Source organism: Phalaenopsis equestris, unplaced genomic scaffold, assembly GCF_001263595.1.
Source record: "Phalaenopsis equestris unplaced genomic scaffold, ASM126359v1 Scaffold000291, whole genome shotgun sequence".
Lineage (NCBI taxonomy): Eukaryota > Viridiplantae > Streptophyta > Magnoliopsida > Asparagales > Orchidaceae > Phalaenopsis > Phalaenopsis equestris.
Window position 1 is genome coordinate 188,242 of NW_018164733.1, and position 13,831 is coordinate 202,072.

Consider the following 13,831-nt stretch of genomic DNA (forward strand, 5'->3'; position numbering starts at 1 on the left):
GTCTCAGTCAAATCAAATTTTTTTGCGTAAGATTATTTAAATTTTAAAATAATTGATATTACTGGTATGACTCTGGGTCTGTTTGGGACAGTTTATTCAGAATAACTTATTGATAGTTGTTGCTGTATAAATGATCTTCATGCCCCTGTTTGATAAAATTGTTTGCAGCTGAACTAAAATGAGAACAAAAATATATAATACAGAAGTCTGCAATCATCACAGATCAGTTCCAAGAGATGACATACAGTTCTCACACTCTCATGAGTATCAGAAGAAATTGAAAAAAAAAAAAAATGTCACAGGAAATCTTCTATTCTCTCAAATAATCCCATCATATTTGAAAATCCAACATTCCGAAACATAAAATTGCAATTGTTCATTTCAAACGATCATATGAAGAGGAAGTGCTGCTAGGGTCGAATACATACTCGCGGGAAGGAAGGAAAATGATATCGGGTAGGGCGAGAGTGTGAGGTCGAAAATATATATGTTATGTGCGCCGATCTCCGTCAAAGTGAAGGAGCAGATGATTGATTCTCCTTGAAAAGGCGAGGGCGAGGGAGATCTGGGAAAGACATCACAGGAATTCTTACCCAAATCGTGATAATCATACGCAGGACGCGGGGGAGTCCGGATTGCGAAGGTATTAAAGAAATCACCATATTCAAATGCCGCGTCGCCAATAATTTAAAGTGAACGTGATATTCAAATGAGACGGCGGCCGCCGCACCCTATAACTTGCCCCAAACGGTCAGAGTGGAAAAATTATTGCATGCGGACACCGCATACAGAGATGCATGCGGTGTCCGATCACAGTGATTTACGGTGTCCAATTTTTTTATTTTTATTTTTAAAGATTTTAATTACTTCCTGATCATAGATCACCGTGATCTACGGTGTAGATGTGACAACCGTATGACAACGTATATGCAATAATTTTTCCTAAGAGTGATATATATATTTTTTTATGTTTATGCTAATACAAAGTTTAATCCTAATATTAGCGCCGAATTTCGCTCGCTCTATTTAAACAGGTTCGCTTCTTCGTCTTGCTCGTTGTAGTGGCCTCAATCATTATGGGGGAAGCTTACTGGTCTATGAGCATGAACAGCTCTGAACTGTGGAAAGGGGATGCGAGCTTCTTTAGTTGTATGAAGAGCGAAGACGACGAGGAGGCACTGAAATGGGCTGCTCTCGAGAGGCTTCCGAGCTGGAACAGGATGAGGAAGGGAATCCTCAACATTGGTCAAGATCCCACGGAGATCAGCATCCAGAGTCTAGGGTTTCATGAGGGGAAGAACTTGTTAGACAGGCTGATGAGAGCTGCCGCTGAAGACCACGAGGGGTTTCTTCGGAGGCTCAAGGATCGAATCGACAAGTAAGATTCATAGAAGCAGAGCATTGATAAGAAACGAACGATGAAACAAATGTTTCAGAGCGATTTTTTTCTTGGGATTCTGAAACAAAAATAATAATAAGGATGTTTTCACTTGTTTCTGTATTCTCAGTTTTTTTATTTTTTTCATAGACAAAAATTAAGTAGGATCATTTCATATATATTTGTATATGAAAATAAGAATTAAACAATGAGCAGAACAACATGGAATACAAGCATGACCGGCTTTTCATTTCCATCTCACACGAATTTTTGCACGTAAACTCCAGAGTAGGAATTGATTTCCCGACAATAGAGGTGAGGTATGAACAACTCAGTATTAGCGCTGAAGCTTATGCAGGCAGCAGAGGTTTGCCTTCCTTCTTCAGATCAATTGTCAATACCATCGAGGTAATTGAATGGATTAATTCTATGTGTTCTTCAGTAAATTTATAAGTGCTGAAATGGTTTTTCTTTGTTTATTAATTTGTTTCAGCCGGTTGCAAATTTTCTTCACATACTACCAAGAACAAAGAGAACTATAACAATCCTCAATGATATTAGTGGAATCATCAAGCCTCGCAGGTCTCTTCCCTTTTATGAACTCGTATGAGATTTGTAATTGTCTTAGTTTATTTTCTGATTAATCTCTCATCTTGATAAACTAAATATCATCTCCAGGTTGACTCTGCTTCTAGGTCCCCCAGCTTCAGGGAAGACCACATTGCTGTTAGCGCTTGCTGGAAAGTTAAGCTCCGATCTTAAGGTCCTTAAGCCTATCTTCTAATTTCTCTTCTATTCTACTCTCTTTGCGGGTTAGCGTAATTTAAATCTTTTCTTACAAGATGTGGATCCTGCCTGAAACTATGATGCAGGTTTTTGGGAAGGTAACTTACAATGGCCATGAAATGGATGAGTTTGTTCCACAGAGAACAGCAGCATACATAAGTCAGCATGATGTTCATATTCCGGAGTTGACAGTGAGAGAAACACTGTCTTTCTCTTCTAGGTTTCAAGGAATTGGCTCTCGGTATGGTAGGTACAATAGCCATACAGATAATTGGAAAATTGGTTAGTTTTTCTATGCAAAAGTTACTTGTATTCATTTTCCTGAATCTATAATGCAGAGATGTTAACTGAGCTAGCAAGAAGAGAGAAGGCAGCAAACATCAAACCAGATCCTGACATAGATGTCTTTATGAAGGTTAGATAAGCAGAATTGTTGCTGATTTCTTCTGCCTTTAAAATGCTTATCATCGTCATTATCATTAGCCTTATCCCAATGATTCTGGCTCAACTTTTTGAATCTCCATTCTCCATTCATCTCCAATGAGTGTTGCAAATGGCATTTGTTGAGATCAATCTCAGAGTAAGAAATATTCACACATGAATGTAAAATAAGAGTTTAGTTTTTAATATGACACTTTTGGTTCAGTTCTTTGGGTTGATTGGTGTTTAACTAATAGTAAACTGGGCTATATGTGCAACCGTGGTGCTTGTTCGTCTAACGAAAGGTATTAGAGCCAGATGTGATATTAGAGTTGATGTTTTGACTAAAAACAAATGATTCATGTGGTTACGGCACGTCAGAGTTTAAGCCCATATCAGTTATTTGAAGAACAGTTTGATGCATGCAAGGGTTATAGGTTTAGTTTCATATCAAATAGTTAAAAACATATTAGTAATATCAACTAATTCACCCGTACCCATACACTGAAGCTTTTGAATTGAAAATCAGTTTAACCACTTGTGTATTAAGTCCAACTTCAATTTTCTTTAATTTTTCTTTCCTTAACAAGCAATATCAAAGTTGATGATTCCATATGATTCAAGTCTATTGAATGGCCTTTATCATGATAAAAAAATATAAAGTGTTGCTAACTTCCATGCCAGACCATATAGCATGATTCTTTATAATGTTTATATACTTCCATTTGAGGGTAGCAATTACCAAAGTGGATAGCTCTCGTGTGAGAGGATATTATCAAGGTATTTGAGAATATTCGGTTTAATTAAATATCAAATAGTTGAAAAATATATTAGTTATGAAATACTAAATGGTTTGTCGTCACTTATAAACCAAACTTTTTTGGGCTAAATTCGATTTGACTGTCGGTGTATGAGGTCTAGCTTCGGTCCTCATTTAGTTTATACTATCAAACATGTGGCTTCCATTCATTTTTATGCCTTCTATGATAATGTTTGATAGTTGGTAACTCTTGTACAAGCTTCATTTGATTGAGTGGGTCTTTGTATGGGGCACTCGATGCTGATAAAAATGATATATTTTTTTATGAGATCACATCTGAGTAAAAATTAGTTTCATATTATAAAAGAAATAAGTGTTTAATTCATATAATACTATTAGTGACCCTCGTTCATTGGCTTAGGATTTTAGGTTGATGATTATATATCGGGCTCAACTTGGGACCCTCAATATTACACCCTTCTAAAGTATTATTTAACCTATTTCATGCTGACGCATCTTAGTTATATCAGATTTTATTAGAGTTAGAAGTGTCTATTATATAAATGATAAAATTTGTTTTCCTCATATTGTGTTTTTCATTGTACTGTGTGCTGTAATTTTCATTCTTCCATTCCTAAATTTCTCTGCCGCTCATGGTTTATGCATAGTATGTTTGATGTATTCAGATTCTGTTTCTTTTTCTTGTAGGCTGCTGCAATGGAAGGGAAGAAAAATGGAGTGATTACAGATTACATACTAAAGGTAACTTCCTGTGGTTGACGTTTAGGTAATTTAGATCCAATTGGTTTTACGGGGAGCGATAGGAGTGGTTGAATCCCATTTTTAGAAGTTAGATCAAGCATTTGTTTGATTGAAATCGTGTAGAATTGAGTTTTAATGTTAAAATCTTCCTTAAGAAAGGGTGACAAGTGAGTTTCATTCTTGTGGGCTAGTAAGCACATTTAAATTTACCTTTCAAAAGAGTAGAATAATATTAAAATGCTGAGATTATGGGTTATAATATTACTTTTAAATAAAAATAAATGTAAAAAAAAAGATGTAAAAAAAAAGAAAAAAAAAAAAAAAAAGAAAAAAAAAACTATTATGAGAGTGAGTAGAAATTAAACTCGTTGTAGCCCAAATAAAACATAGTCTAGTTACTGCAAAAGTATAGATGCCACTGTAACTTAGATGCATCTTACTTCTTGATTTGAAATCCATACACTTTCAAGCAATGAAACAAATTGGCCCTAAAAGAAACTCTATCAACTTTCTTAGATCCAACAAAAGAAACTAAAATGAGCTTCCCCTGTTTCTTAAAATAACAGATTCTAGGATTGGATATTTGTGCTGAGACCTTGCTAGGAGATGAAATGTTAAGGGGCGTCTCAGGAGGGCAGAAGAAGCGTGTCACCACAGGTAGACTAATCAAATTGATGAAAAGCTACTCTTGTTTATTGACAAATCATTTCCAGTTAATACACATGTAATGAATATCTATGAATGATACGGAATGATGTGAAATATCACATAGGTGAAATGTTGGTTGGACCAGCACAAGCATTATTTATGGATGAAATTTCGAATGGTTTGGATAGCTCCACAACCTTCCAGATGGTTAATGCAATACGGCAAGCAATTCACATTCTTGGTGGAACAGGAGTTATCTCCCTACTCCAACCAGCACCAGAGACATATGAGCTTTTTGATGATATAATTCTCTTATCCGATGGGCAGATAGTATATCAAGGATCCACTGCAAACGTGCTTGAATTCTTTGAGTGGATTGGTTTCAAATGCCCCAAAAGGAAAGGCGTCGCTGACTTCTTGCAAGAAGTATGCTACTCCCAATAAGCTTTCATGTAACTCGTTAATTATCCATCATCATCATCATCATCATCACCAAGTTGCACAAATAATTTGGGGTTGGCTTTATGGGCCTTATGCATTCACTTTTGTTGTTACCCAAGTTGTTACCTCTACTTTATGCAAATCTTTAATATTTTTCTAGTCAACACACCTTTTCTCTTTCCCGCATTCATTCACATTGATTCTATCCTCCCTGTTCTTGCTGCCCCTCAAACAAGATCATTTCTTTATTCTTAAACCTAAACACTTTAATTTGTATCCCAACTTGATGCTGGTTAATCTTCTTGTTTCGTTCATAGGTCACATCCAGCAAAGACCAAGAGCAATATTGGGCAAGACCCAACCAACCTTACAGATTTGTAACTGTAAGAGAATTTGCGACTGCCTTTCATTCATTTCATGTCGGGGAAAAGCTTGGAAGAAATCTTTCTTTTCCATTTGACAAGAGAAAGAACCATCCTGCAGCGCTGACTACTTCAAAGTATGGTGTAAGAAAGATGGAACTACTGAAAGCTTGTGCTGACAGAGAATGGTTGTTAATGAAGAGGAACTCCTTTGTGTATGTATTCAGGGCATCGCAAGTGAGTTTTACAACTCCTCTGAAATGTCAAAGCTTGAATTTTACACAAACCCTTACGCAATATGTTAAATAAAATGTTTTGCTGCAGATTGCGGTCATGGCATTGATTGTGATGACGATGTTCTTGAGAAGCAACATGTACCGTAACACTGTAAATGATGGAATGACTTACATGGGGGCTCTTTACTTTTCACTCATCACGACGATGTTTAATGGACTCTCTGAGATTGGTTTGACTGTAATCAAGCTGCCTGTTTTTTTTAAACAAAGGGACTACCTCTTCTATCCTTCTTGGGTCTGTGCTTTACCTGTATGGATTTTGAAGATTCCTGTCTCATGCTTTGAAGCCGCAATCTGGATTCTCTTCAATTACTTCGTTATAGGATTTGATCCAAGTGCAGCAAGGTGAGAATTAACTGCATTTGCACGCTCTACGATTCCTTAATATTTTATAATGGGAAAATTGTTAAAATGATCCATTGACTCTTTGCAAGGAGCCATTCTAATCCTAGACTTTTTAAAAATTAATTTAATTCTCAAACTCTTTTAATATGGGTTGAAATAGTTTGTAGTGAAAACTATTGTAGCTCCACTAAAAGAGTCCGAGGATTAATTTACTACTTTTTATAATCTCTGGGACTAAAATAGCCTCATGTAAATTGTCAAGGGACTTCAACATATTTTATAATTAAGAGATAACATCTTGATATTCTTGCACAGATTCTTCAAGCAATATCTACTGCTTGTTCTAGTTCATCAGTTGTCTTCTGGATTATTTCGCTTCGTCGCGGTAATTGGCCGAAGTCTTGTCATTGCGAACGCAATAGCATCTTTGTCCGTAGTTGCGGTTGTAGTTTTTGGTGGATACATCTTGGCGCATGGTATGGGATTTCATTAAAGATATTGATATTTAGTTTTGAAGAATTTATCAGCAGGAATGAAAAGTTAGCATTCCTAAAATCATTTCCAAATAGTTGGGATAAGGCAGCTGATGATGATGAAACTAAATAAATTAAGTTGTAACGTTCAACATTAAGCATTTTGCTCTATGTTTGGCAGGTGATGTAAATAAATGGTGGATATGGGGATTCTGGATGTCACCTCTCATGTACTCACAAAATGCTATTTTTGTGAATGAATTCCTTGGAAAGAGTTGGAGCCAAGTAAGATGATTTTTAATCGAAAAATTTTGACCAAATATATCTAAAACTAAATTTTACTGTGGATGTTGGACACTTCTTCCTAAGTTGCAAGATATTGACTTTTATGGAGCAGAAACTAGCCATTTTTTATGACCTCGATTGATTGATTCTTCTAAAACAGAAGGGATGTTTTGCAATTTGAAAGTGTTTAGCACTTCAAGAAGAAATGCCTTTTATCTTAATATTTTCCATCTTGAACTGCCAAGCAAGTATAAAAATCTCATAATATGAGAACAAAAGAACCGAACAATAACTTATTATCTAATTTTTCTATTGCAGATCATGCCTGGAACAAATCAGACGCTTGGCCTCAATATTTTGAAAGCTCGCGGAATGTTTCTAGAAGCAAAATGGTACTGGATTGGTGTAGCAGCAAATATTGGATATGTTATCCTTTTCAACTTCCTTTTCACTATTGCTCTAACCTTTCTTAAATGTAAGGGATTCATAACAATTTCACACAGCTTAAAACGGAACTCTATTTTCATTTTTAGTCTCAAGTATATTTTATTTAATTCATGCAGTATCCAGAGGCAGTCATACTGCTACTATGTCTGAAGTGTCTATGATAGAAAAGCAAATGAATATTAAAGGAGAGGTCAAAAAAGCATTTATTCATGGGAGGAAAACTAATCACCAAACTGCATCAAAGACACCTGCCACCAAAAGGGAGCCAAGTTTCCTATATGATACAGATAACTATAAGAAACCGCCCATGTACGCATCTGATGTTGGACAAGCAAGACAGATGAAGGGAATGGTGCTTCCATTCGTACCGCTTTCACTCACCTTTGACAATATTAGATACTCAGTTGATATGCCCATGGTAACATTTTTTGTTCAGTAATTGATAAATGAATGCTTGAGCTATAAAGTTTCACTTTATTGGACATAAATGTTGATATCTTATAAATTTATGTATCTAGGGAATGAAAATACATGGTTTTGAGGAGGAGAAATTGGTGCTACTAAAGGGCGTGAGTGGTTCCTTTAGATCAGGAGTTCTTACAGCATTAATGGGTGTTAGTGGAGCAGGAAAGACTACTCTTATGGATGTACTGGCCGGTAGAAAACTAGGAGGATATATAGAGGGAAATATAACCATATCTGGATATCCCAAGAAACAAGAAACTTTTGCTCGTGTATCGGGTTACTGCGAACAGAATGACATTCACTCTCCTAATTTAACCGTTTATGAATCTCTTGTTTATTCAGCATGGCTTCGCCTACCTGTTGATGTTGACTCGGTAGAAAAACAAGTATGTCGATTGGTATTTTTACTTTTCTTCTACTTTCTCATTTCATTATTTCAAGCTATATGACTCTTAGATTTGTAAATCAGATGTTCATTAAAGAGGTATTAGAGCTAGTGGAGTTGACTCCATTGATGGAAGCATTAGTTGGATTGCCTGGTGTTAGTGGATTGTCCACTGAGCAACGCAAGCGGTTAACCATTGCCGTTGAGCTTGTTGGTAATCCATCCATCATATTCATGGATGAACCTACTTCTGGCCTTGATGCTAGAGCAGCAGCTATTGTTATGAGAACCGTGAGAAATACAGTGGACACTGGAAGGACAGTTGTTTGCACAATTCATCAACCTAGCATTGATATATTTGAAGCTTTTGACGAAGTAAGGAATATCTATGCAAATAATCTTTTTTTATATTATTTTTCCATCTTTTCCACCAAGTAAAATTTTATTTGGCTTGACCTTATGCTTCATTCCTAAACTTTCCAGCTCTTCCTTATGAAAAGAGGAGGTGAAGAGATATATGTTGGACCACTAGGAAAAAATTCCTGCCAACTTATTTCTTATTTTGAGGTAGTGAAACAGAATGTTTTTTTTTTTTTTTCTAATTTATTTATTGTGAATGCTTAAATAAATGTAATTATTTAAACCAAATCATTTTAACTTTCTAGGAAATTCGAGGAGTCGGTAAAATTAAAGATGGTTATAATCCTGCTGCATGGATGTTGGAAGTGACAACACCCGAAAAAGAAGAGGAGTTAGGCATTAATTTTAGTGAACTATTCAAGAATTCAGACATGTATCAGTAAGTGGTTAAGTGTCTCAATTCTTTGGAGTTTATTTTCTTTTTTTGTTTTTATTTTTTCAGTTATTCTTAGAACATGCTCATTGAATGTGTTTTTAACATATTTTTATTTTTGTTTCCAAAAACAAATAAATATGTTTTTGAAAACACTCAATAAATTTTGGTTTTACTTTGGGTGTTTTAAAAAATAACCGTATCTTAATCAAACATACTAAAAATATTTTGTTTGAAATCAAAATATAAAGAAAACAAAATAAAAATAAAAGATAGAAACAAAAACAAAACTGCTCCCAAATGACTGCAATCTTCATCCAAATAGATTTCATTCCTTTATTTTTAACTTTTCCAACGAAATTTGCTTTGCAGGAGTAACCGAAAACTGATAGGTGAACTTAGTAAACCGCATCCAGGAACAGTTGATCTCTATTTTCAAACCCAGTATTCACAATCTTTTTCAACTCAATGCATGGCTTGCCTGTGGAAACAACGCCTGTCATATTGGAGAAACCCTTCATATACTACAGTGAGATTCTTGTACACTATTGTGATAGCCTTCATGTTTGGAGGAATCTTCTCGGGTCTTGGCGAAAAAAGGTATGCCCCTTTTCAAATAAAAGTGATTTAACTACTACTTTGTACAGAGGTTCACGTCAGAACAATAAATTTTACTCTCTATCTTAATCATTTTAGAGGAAAACGACAAGATTTATTCAATGCAATGGGTTCTATGTATGCTGCTGTTCTATTCATGGGGATATCATATTCTACATCAATAAGACCAGTTGTGTCAATTGAGCGAAGGGTTTTTTATAGAGAGAAGGCTGCAGGAATGTACTCGCCATTTCCGTATGCCTTTGGACAAGTAAGTTTGCCGCACCCCTCGACAACTCTCCTCTTGTTGGTGCTATATTTCGTGTTTATGTCTCTTATACTTTCTTCCATGTAGGTTATTGTTGAGTTCCCTTATGTTTTGGTTCAGTCAGTAGTATACAGTGTCATAGTATATTCTATGGTTGGATTTGAATGGACTGCGTCTAAGTTCGCCTCTAAGCTCTTATGCTACATCTTCTTTATGTATTTCACATTACTATACTTCACTTTCTACGGCATGCTGGTGGTAGGCGTGACCCCCAATTTCCATGTGGCCTCTATTGTTGCATCTGGTTTTTATGGCATATGGAACCTCTTCTCTGGATTTGTAATCCCAAGACCAGTAAGTTGAATCTCTCGCTCTCTTTCTCACTCTATCTCTCTCTCTCTCATGCTTTCATTTTTTATGGTATATGTACAGATGGAGAAAAGTGCCAAAATGATCACATTACTCTTTATGAGGCTCAATTTTAGTCCCAAGGTCTATAAAAGGAAAAAAATATTGCATCAGGACTCCGCATGTAGAGTTACGTGCGGAGTCCTATGAAATCACGTCACGCAAACAAAAAATCGGCCCGGTAACACAGGAGATTATTCCCCCCCGCGTTATTCATGTGTTATTGTATGTTATTCATGTGTTATTGTGTTCTGAAAATATTTCTGGTGTTATAATAACACAATAACACTTGAATAACACACATTAACACTTGAATAACACGGGAGGAATATTCTCCTGTGTTACCGGACCGATTTTTTTTTCTGTGATTTCATTGGACTCCGCACGTTTACATCAAAAATTTACATCAGAACTCCGCACGTAGAGTTATGTGCGGAGTCCAATGATATTCCCGGTAACACAGGAGAATATTTCCCGTATTATTCAGGTGTTATTGTATGTTATTCATTCGTGTTATTCATGTGTTATTGTATGTTATTTATATGTTATTGTGTTCTGACAATATTCCTGGTGTTATAATAACACAATAACACATCAATAACACTTGAATAACACACAGTAACACATGAAAAACACGGGAGGAATATTCCCGTGTTACCGGTTTGATTTTTTTTTTTCGTGATTTCATTGGACTCTGCACGTTACTCTTAAGTGCGGAGTCCCGATGTAATATTTTTTCCTATAAAATGGTCAATTTAGACCATTTTAATAGGACCTAAAATTGTCTTTATTACACACTATTTTAGCTCATATTAAAAGAGTTTGGAGGCTAATATGACGCCACAAAGTAGTTGGGGACTATTTTGGCATTTGACTCTTTACTAATTATTTTTATTCATTTATGATGCAGAGAATGCCTGTTTGGTGGAGTTGGTATTATTGGGCTTGCCCTGTTGCCTGGACATTGTATGGAATGCTTACTTCACAATATGGAGATGTTAATGAACCATTAGACACAAATGAAACAGTGGCAGAGTTTTTGAGGAGTTATTTCGGATATCGGCATGATTTCCTAGGTTTCGCCGCATTTATGGTCGTCGGATTTGCATTTTTCTTTGCTGGTTTATTTGGAACTGCAATCAAGGTACTGAATTTCCAGAAAAGATAGCCGAGCTTGCAAAATAAATTTCTCTTGATCTGGTTGAGAAGCAGATAGCCTTTTAATGGTTTGATTGTTCACAATATTTTTTGTTTTTTTGTAATTTCTAATTTATAGTAATAATGATATATGATGTATAGAAATTGTAAAAATTTGAATTGAATAGGTTTTTAAGGTTGTTATTAAATTTTAATTTTCTTTTTTTTTTTTTATTTTTTTTATCACAAAAATACCCAAAGCGTTAAAAAAAAAAAAAAAAAAAAAAAAATTTTATTTTTTTGTTTTTTTTATCACAAAAATACCCAAAGCGTTGAAAAAAAAAAAAGAAAAAAAACACTTACTTTTGACAAATCGTTAAACTTAAATTGATGAATGTGCTAGAACTAATGTCTAAAAATAAATAAGATATTTGGGCTATTAATTGTTTAAGCAAAGATTAGTAGGTGATGTTGGATCCTAATTTGTTCATTGTGAATCATGCCCCTAGAGTTAGAGCTCAGTGAAGGAAAGAAAAGAAGAGAGAGAGAGAGAGTAGAAATGGTCTTGAATTTTTGTAGGGAGAATCGAGGAGAGATCCCTTTATTCGTATTTTTGTCTCTTACTTATAAAGAAATGTTTTGTATAATTACAAAAAGAAGAAAACAGTTATAGAAATCATTGTTCAGGCCATTAAGGCTCTAATTTGATTATAGATTTGATGTCGTATTTGCATTATAATTTAAATTTCAATATTGGCGGCAATTGGTTGGTCGGTTGGTTTGAAGTCAGCCGACCAAAACTACCGGCCAAGTGGCATTTGTGCCCTTTGGAGTGCGCGTGGTCGGTTTAGGTGTTCGACATCATGGAGATCCTACTCGATGTGTTTTGGCACGGTCGACCAGAGTGGTCGGTTGAGAGGTGATTGTTCGGTCCGAACGTGGGATTGGTCGGTCGAACGTGATATGCCGGTTATTTTTGTTGAGTGAGTCATGGCGCATTTTCTGGTCGACTCGAGTTTTACATGGCTTTCGCCTCGCATGTCTAGTTGTTTTGTCGCCTCGGTCTGATTTCCTGATCTTTCAAGGTCTTAGGCGGATCTTGTCGCAGCATATGCAGGGTATCAGACAAGACTCACTGTCGGAATGATTTATGCCTCACTTTCGGTGGGTCTTGTCGCTATCAAGCAGAGAACCATCCCCAGAGCGTTAACCTATCCCGAGTTTGGAGACACGGCTTCATGCTGAGCCTTGAATCGTCGGTTGATTACTTACCATGAGATGAAACTCTTTCATCTTGGTCGTACGTTCTCTTTGAGATTCGTGTTGATATTTTTAGTGTATACATCTCAGTTGCTCAAGTTTTCCTGTTCTTGATAACGACAACTACAATAAATACAAGAAAATTATTAAACAACCGTTAGCAATAAATTTGTGAATTAATTGAACGCGTGACTTTCCATAAGATTTCGTGCCCATGTGCTCTGTAACTAGACATGAATTGAGCATTGTATCTTTTTTTTTCGTCAGTTTCTTGTTGATCTTATTTTTGGTGAGGTCTAAATTGTTTTCCTAGGGTTTAGGATCTAGCTATAGAACTTTTCTATTAACTATCCTAGAAGACAACTGTTGGGGCCCACCTCCCTTTGAAACTCAAAATACTTCTTGACTCTTTTTGCAGTCTCACATGGGTGGTCTCAAATCCTCAACTCTTGGTTGAGATGACTGGGACTAACATGTTGAAGCTAAAAAAAATGAGTTATATAGGCTTTTGAAGCCCTAGGGAGACCCTGAGTGGCTGGTCCATTCATACCCCATATCTCACCCTATGCACAACATTACAATTCACGTTCACACATACATTCACACCACTATACACCACACTCACACTACCTCAGGCGACCATACACACCCACTTGGACCATCACACACACGCCCTTCACCCTATACACCCATACACTATCCATCATGAGCAATTTCAATGTCACCAAACCAAAATCCAAAGCCCACCATGTCTAATGTCAAAAGCCCACCAACTTGATTCTAAAAGCCCATAACTAAAAGCCCAATTTTTAAATACTCTTAAAACCAAGCCACATGACAAATTTCAGCCACCTATGATCAAATTTAATCAAAACCTAAAGGCAAAAATCCTATGGTTGATCAACCCCATTTGGAATTTATGAAATTTGCCTCCACACTTGAATTTCTCACCCCTCCTCTTTAATGCAAGCAATGAAGGCCATGCATGTATCATAGGCAAGCCATATGGTTTTACCCAAGCCAAATGGAAGCCATGAGGACATGTGTGAGCCTCATGTGAGCCACCATTCCCTAAGTGGCAAAAAGAGGAGGACCTTAATGCTTCCCCCCCCCCC

At 36.1% G+C, this 13,831-nt stretch overlaps 1 protein-coding gene across 1 annotated transcript; it reads left to right on the plus strand.

Moving 5' to 3' along the window:
- Positions 1–1,034: 1,034 nt before the first annotated feature.
- On the plus strand, positions 1,035–11,526 carry LOC110025125 (ABC transporter G family member 44-like). Its single transcript, XM_020725413.1, has 23 exons — positions 1,035–1,378; positions 1,666–1,786; positions 1,872–1,960; positions 2,057–2,141; positions 2,251–2,410; positions 2,503–2,579; positions 4,053–4,106; positions 4,673–4,763; positions 4,879–5,180; positions 5,513–5,794; positions 5,882–6,198; positions 6,514–6,674; positions 6,853–6,956; positions 7,275–7,431; positions 7,520–7,821; positions 7,922–8,254; positions 8,338–8,628; positions 8,737–8,820; positions 8,919–9,052; positions 9,419–9,646; positions 9,743–9,914; positions 9,999–10,265; positions 11,230–11,526. Exons 1-23 carry the CDS (start codon positions 1,077–1,079, stop codon positions 11,485–11,487), a joined length of 4,371 nt encoding a protein of 1,456 aa, XP_020581072.1. The 5' UTR covers positions 1,035–1,076; the 3' UTR covers positions 11,488–11,526.
- The last annotated feature ends 2,305 nt before the right edge of the window (positions 11,527–13,831 follow it).

Coding starts and splice junctions, on each gene's coding strand:
- LOC110025125 (XM_020725413.1), top strand. CDS start 1,077: ATGGGGGAAGCTTACTGGTCTATGAGCATGAACAGCTCTGAACTGTGG. Junction 6,199..6,513: donor TTTGATCCAAGTGCAGCAAG/GTGAGAATTAAC, acceptor ATTCTTGCACAG/ATTCTTCAAGCAATATCTAC. Junction 8,255..8,337: donor TTGACTCGGTAGAAAAACAA/GTATGTCGATTG, acceptor TTTGTAAATCAG/ATGTTCATTAAAGAGGTATT.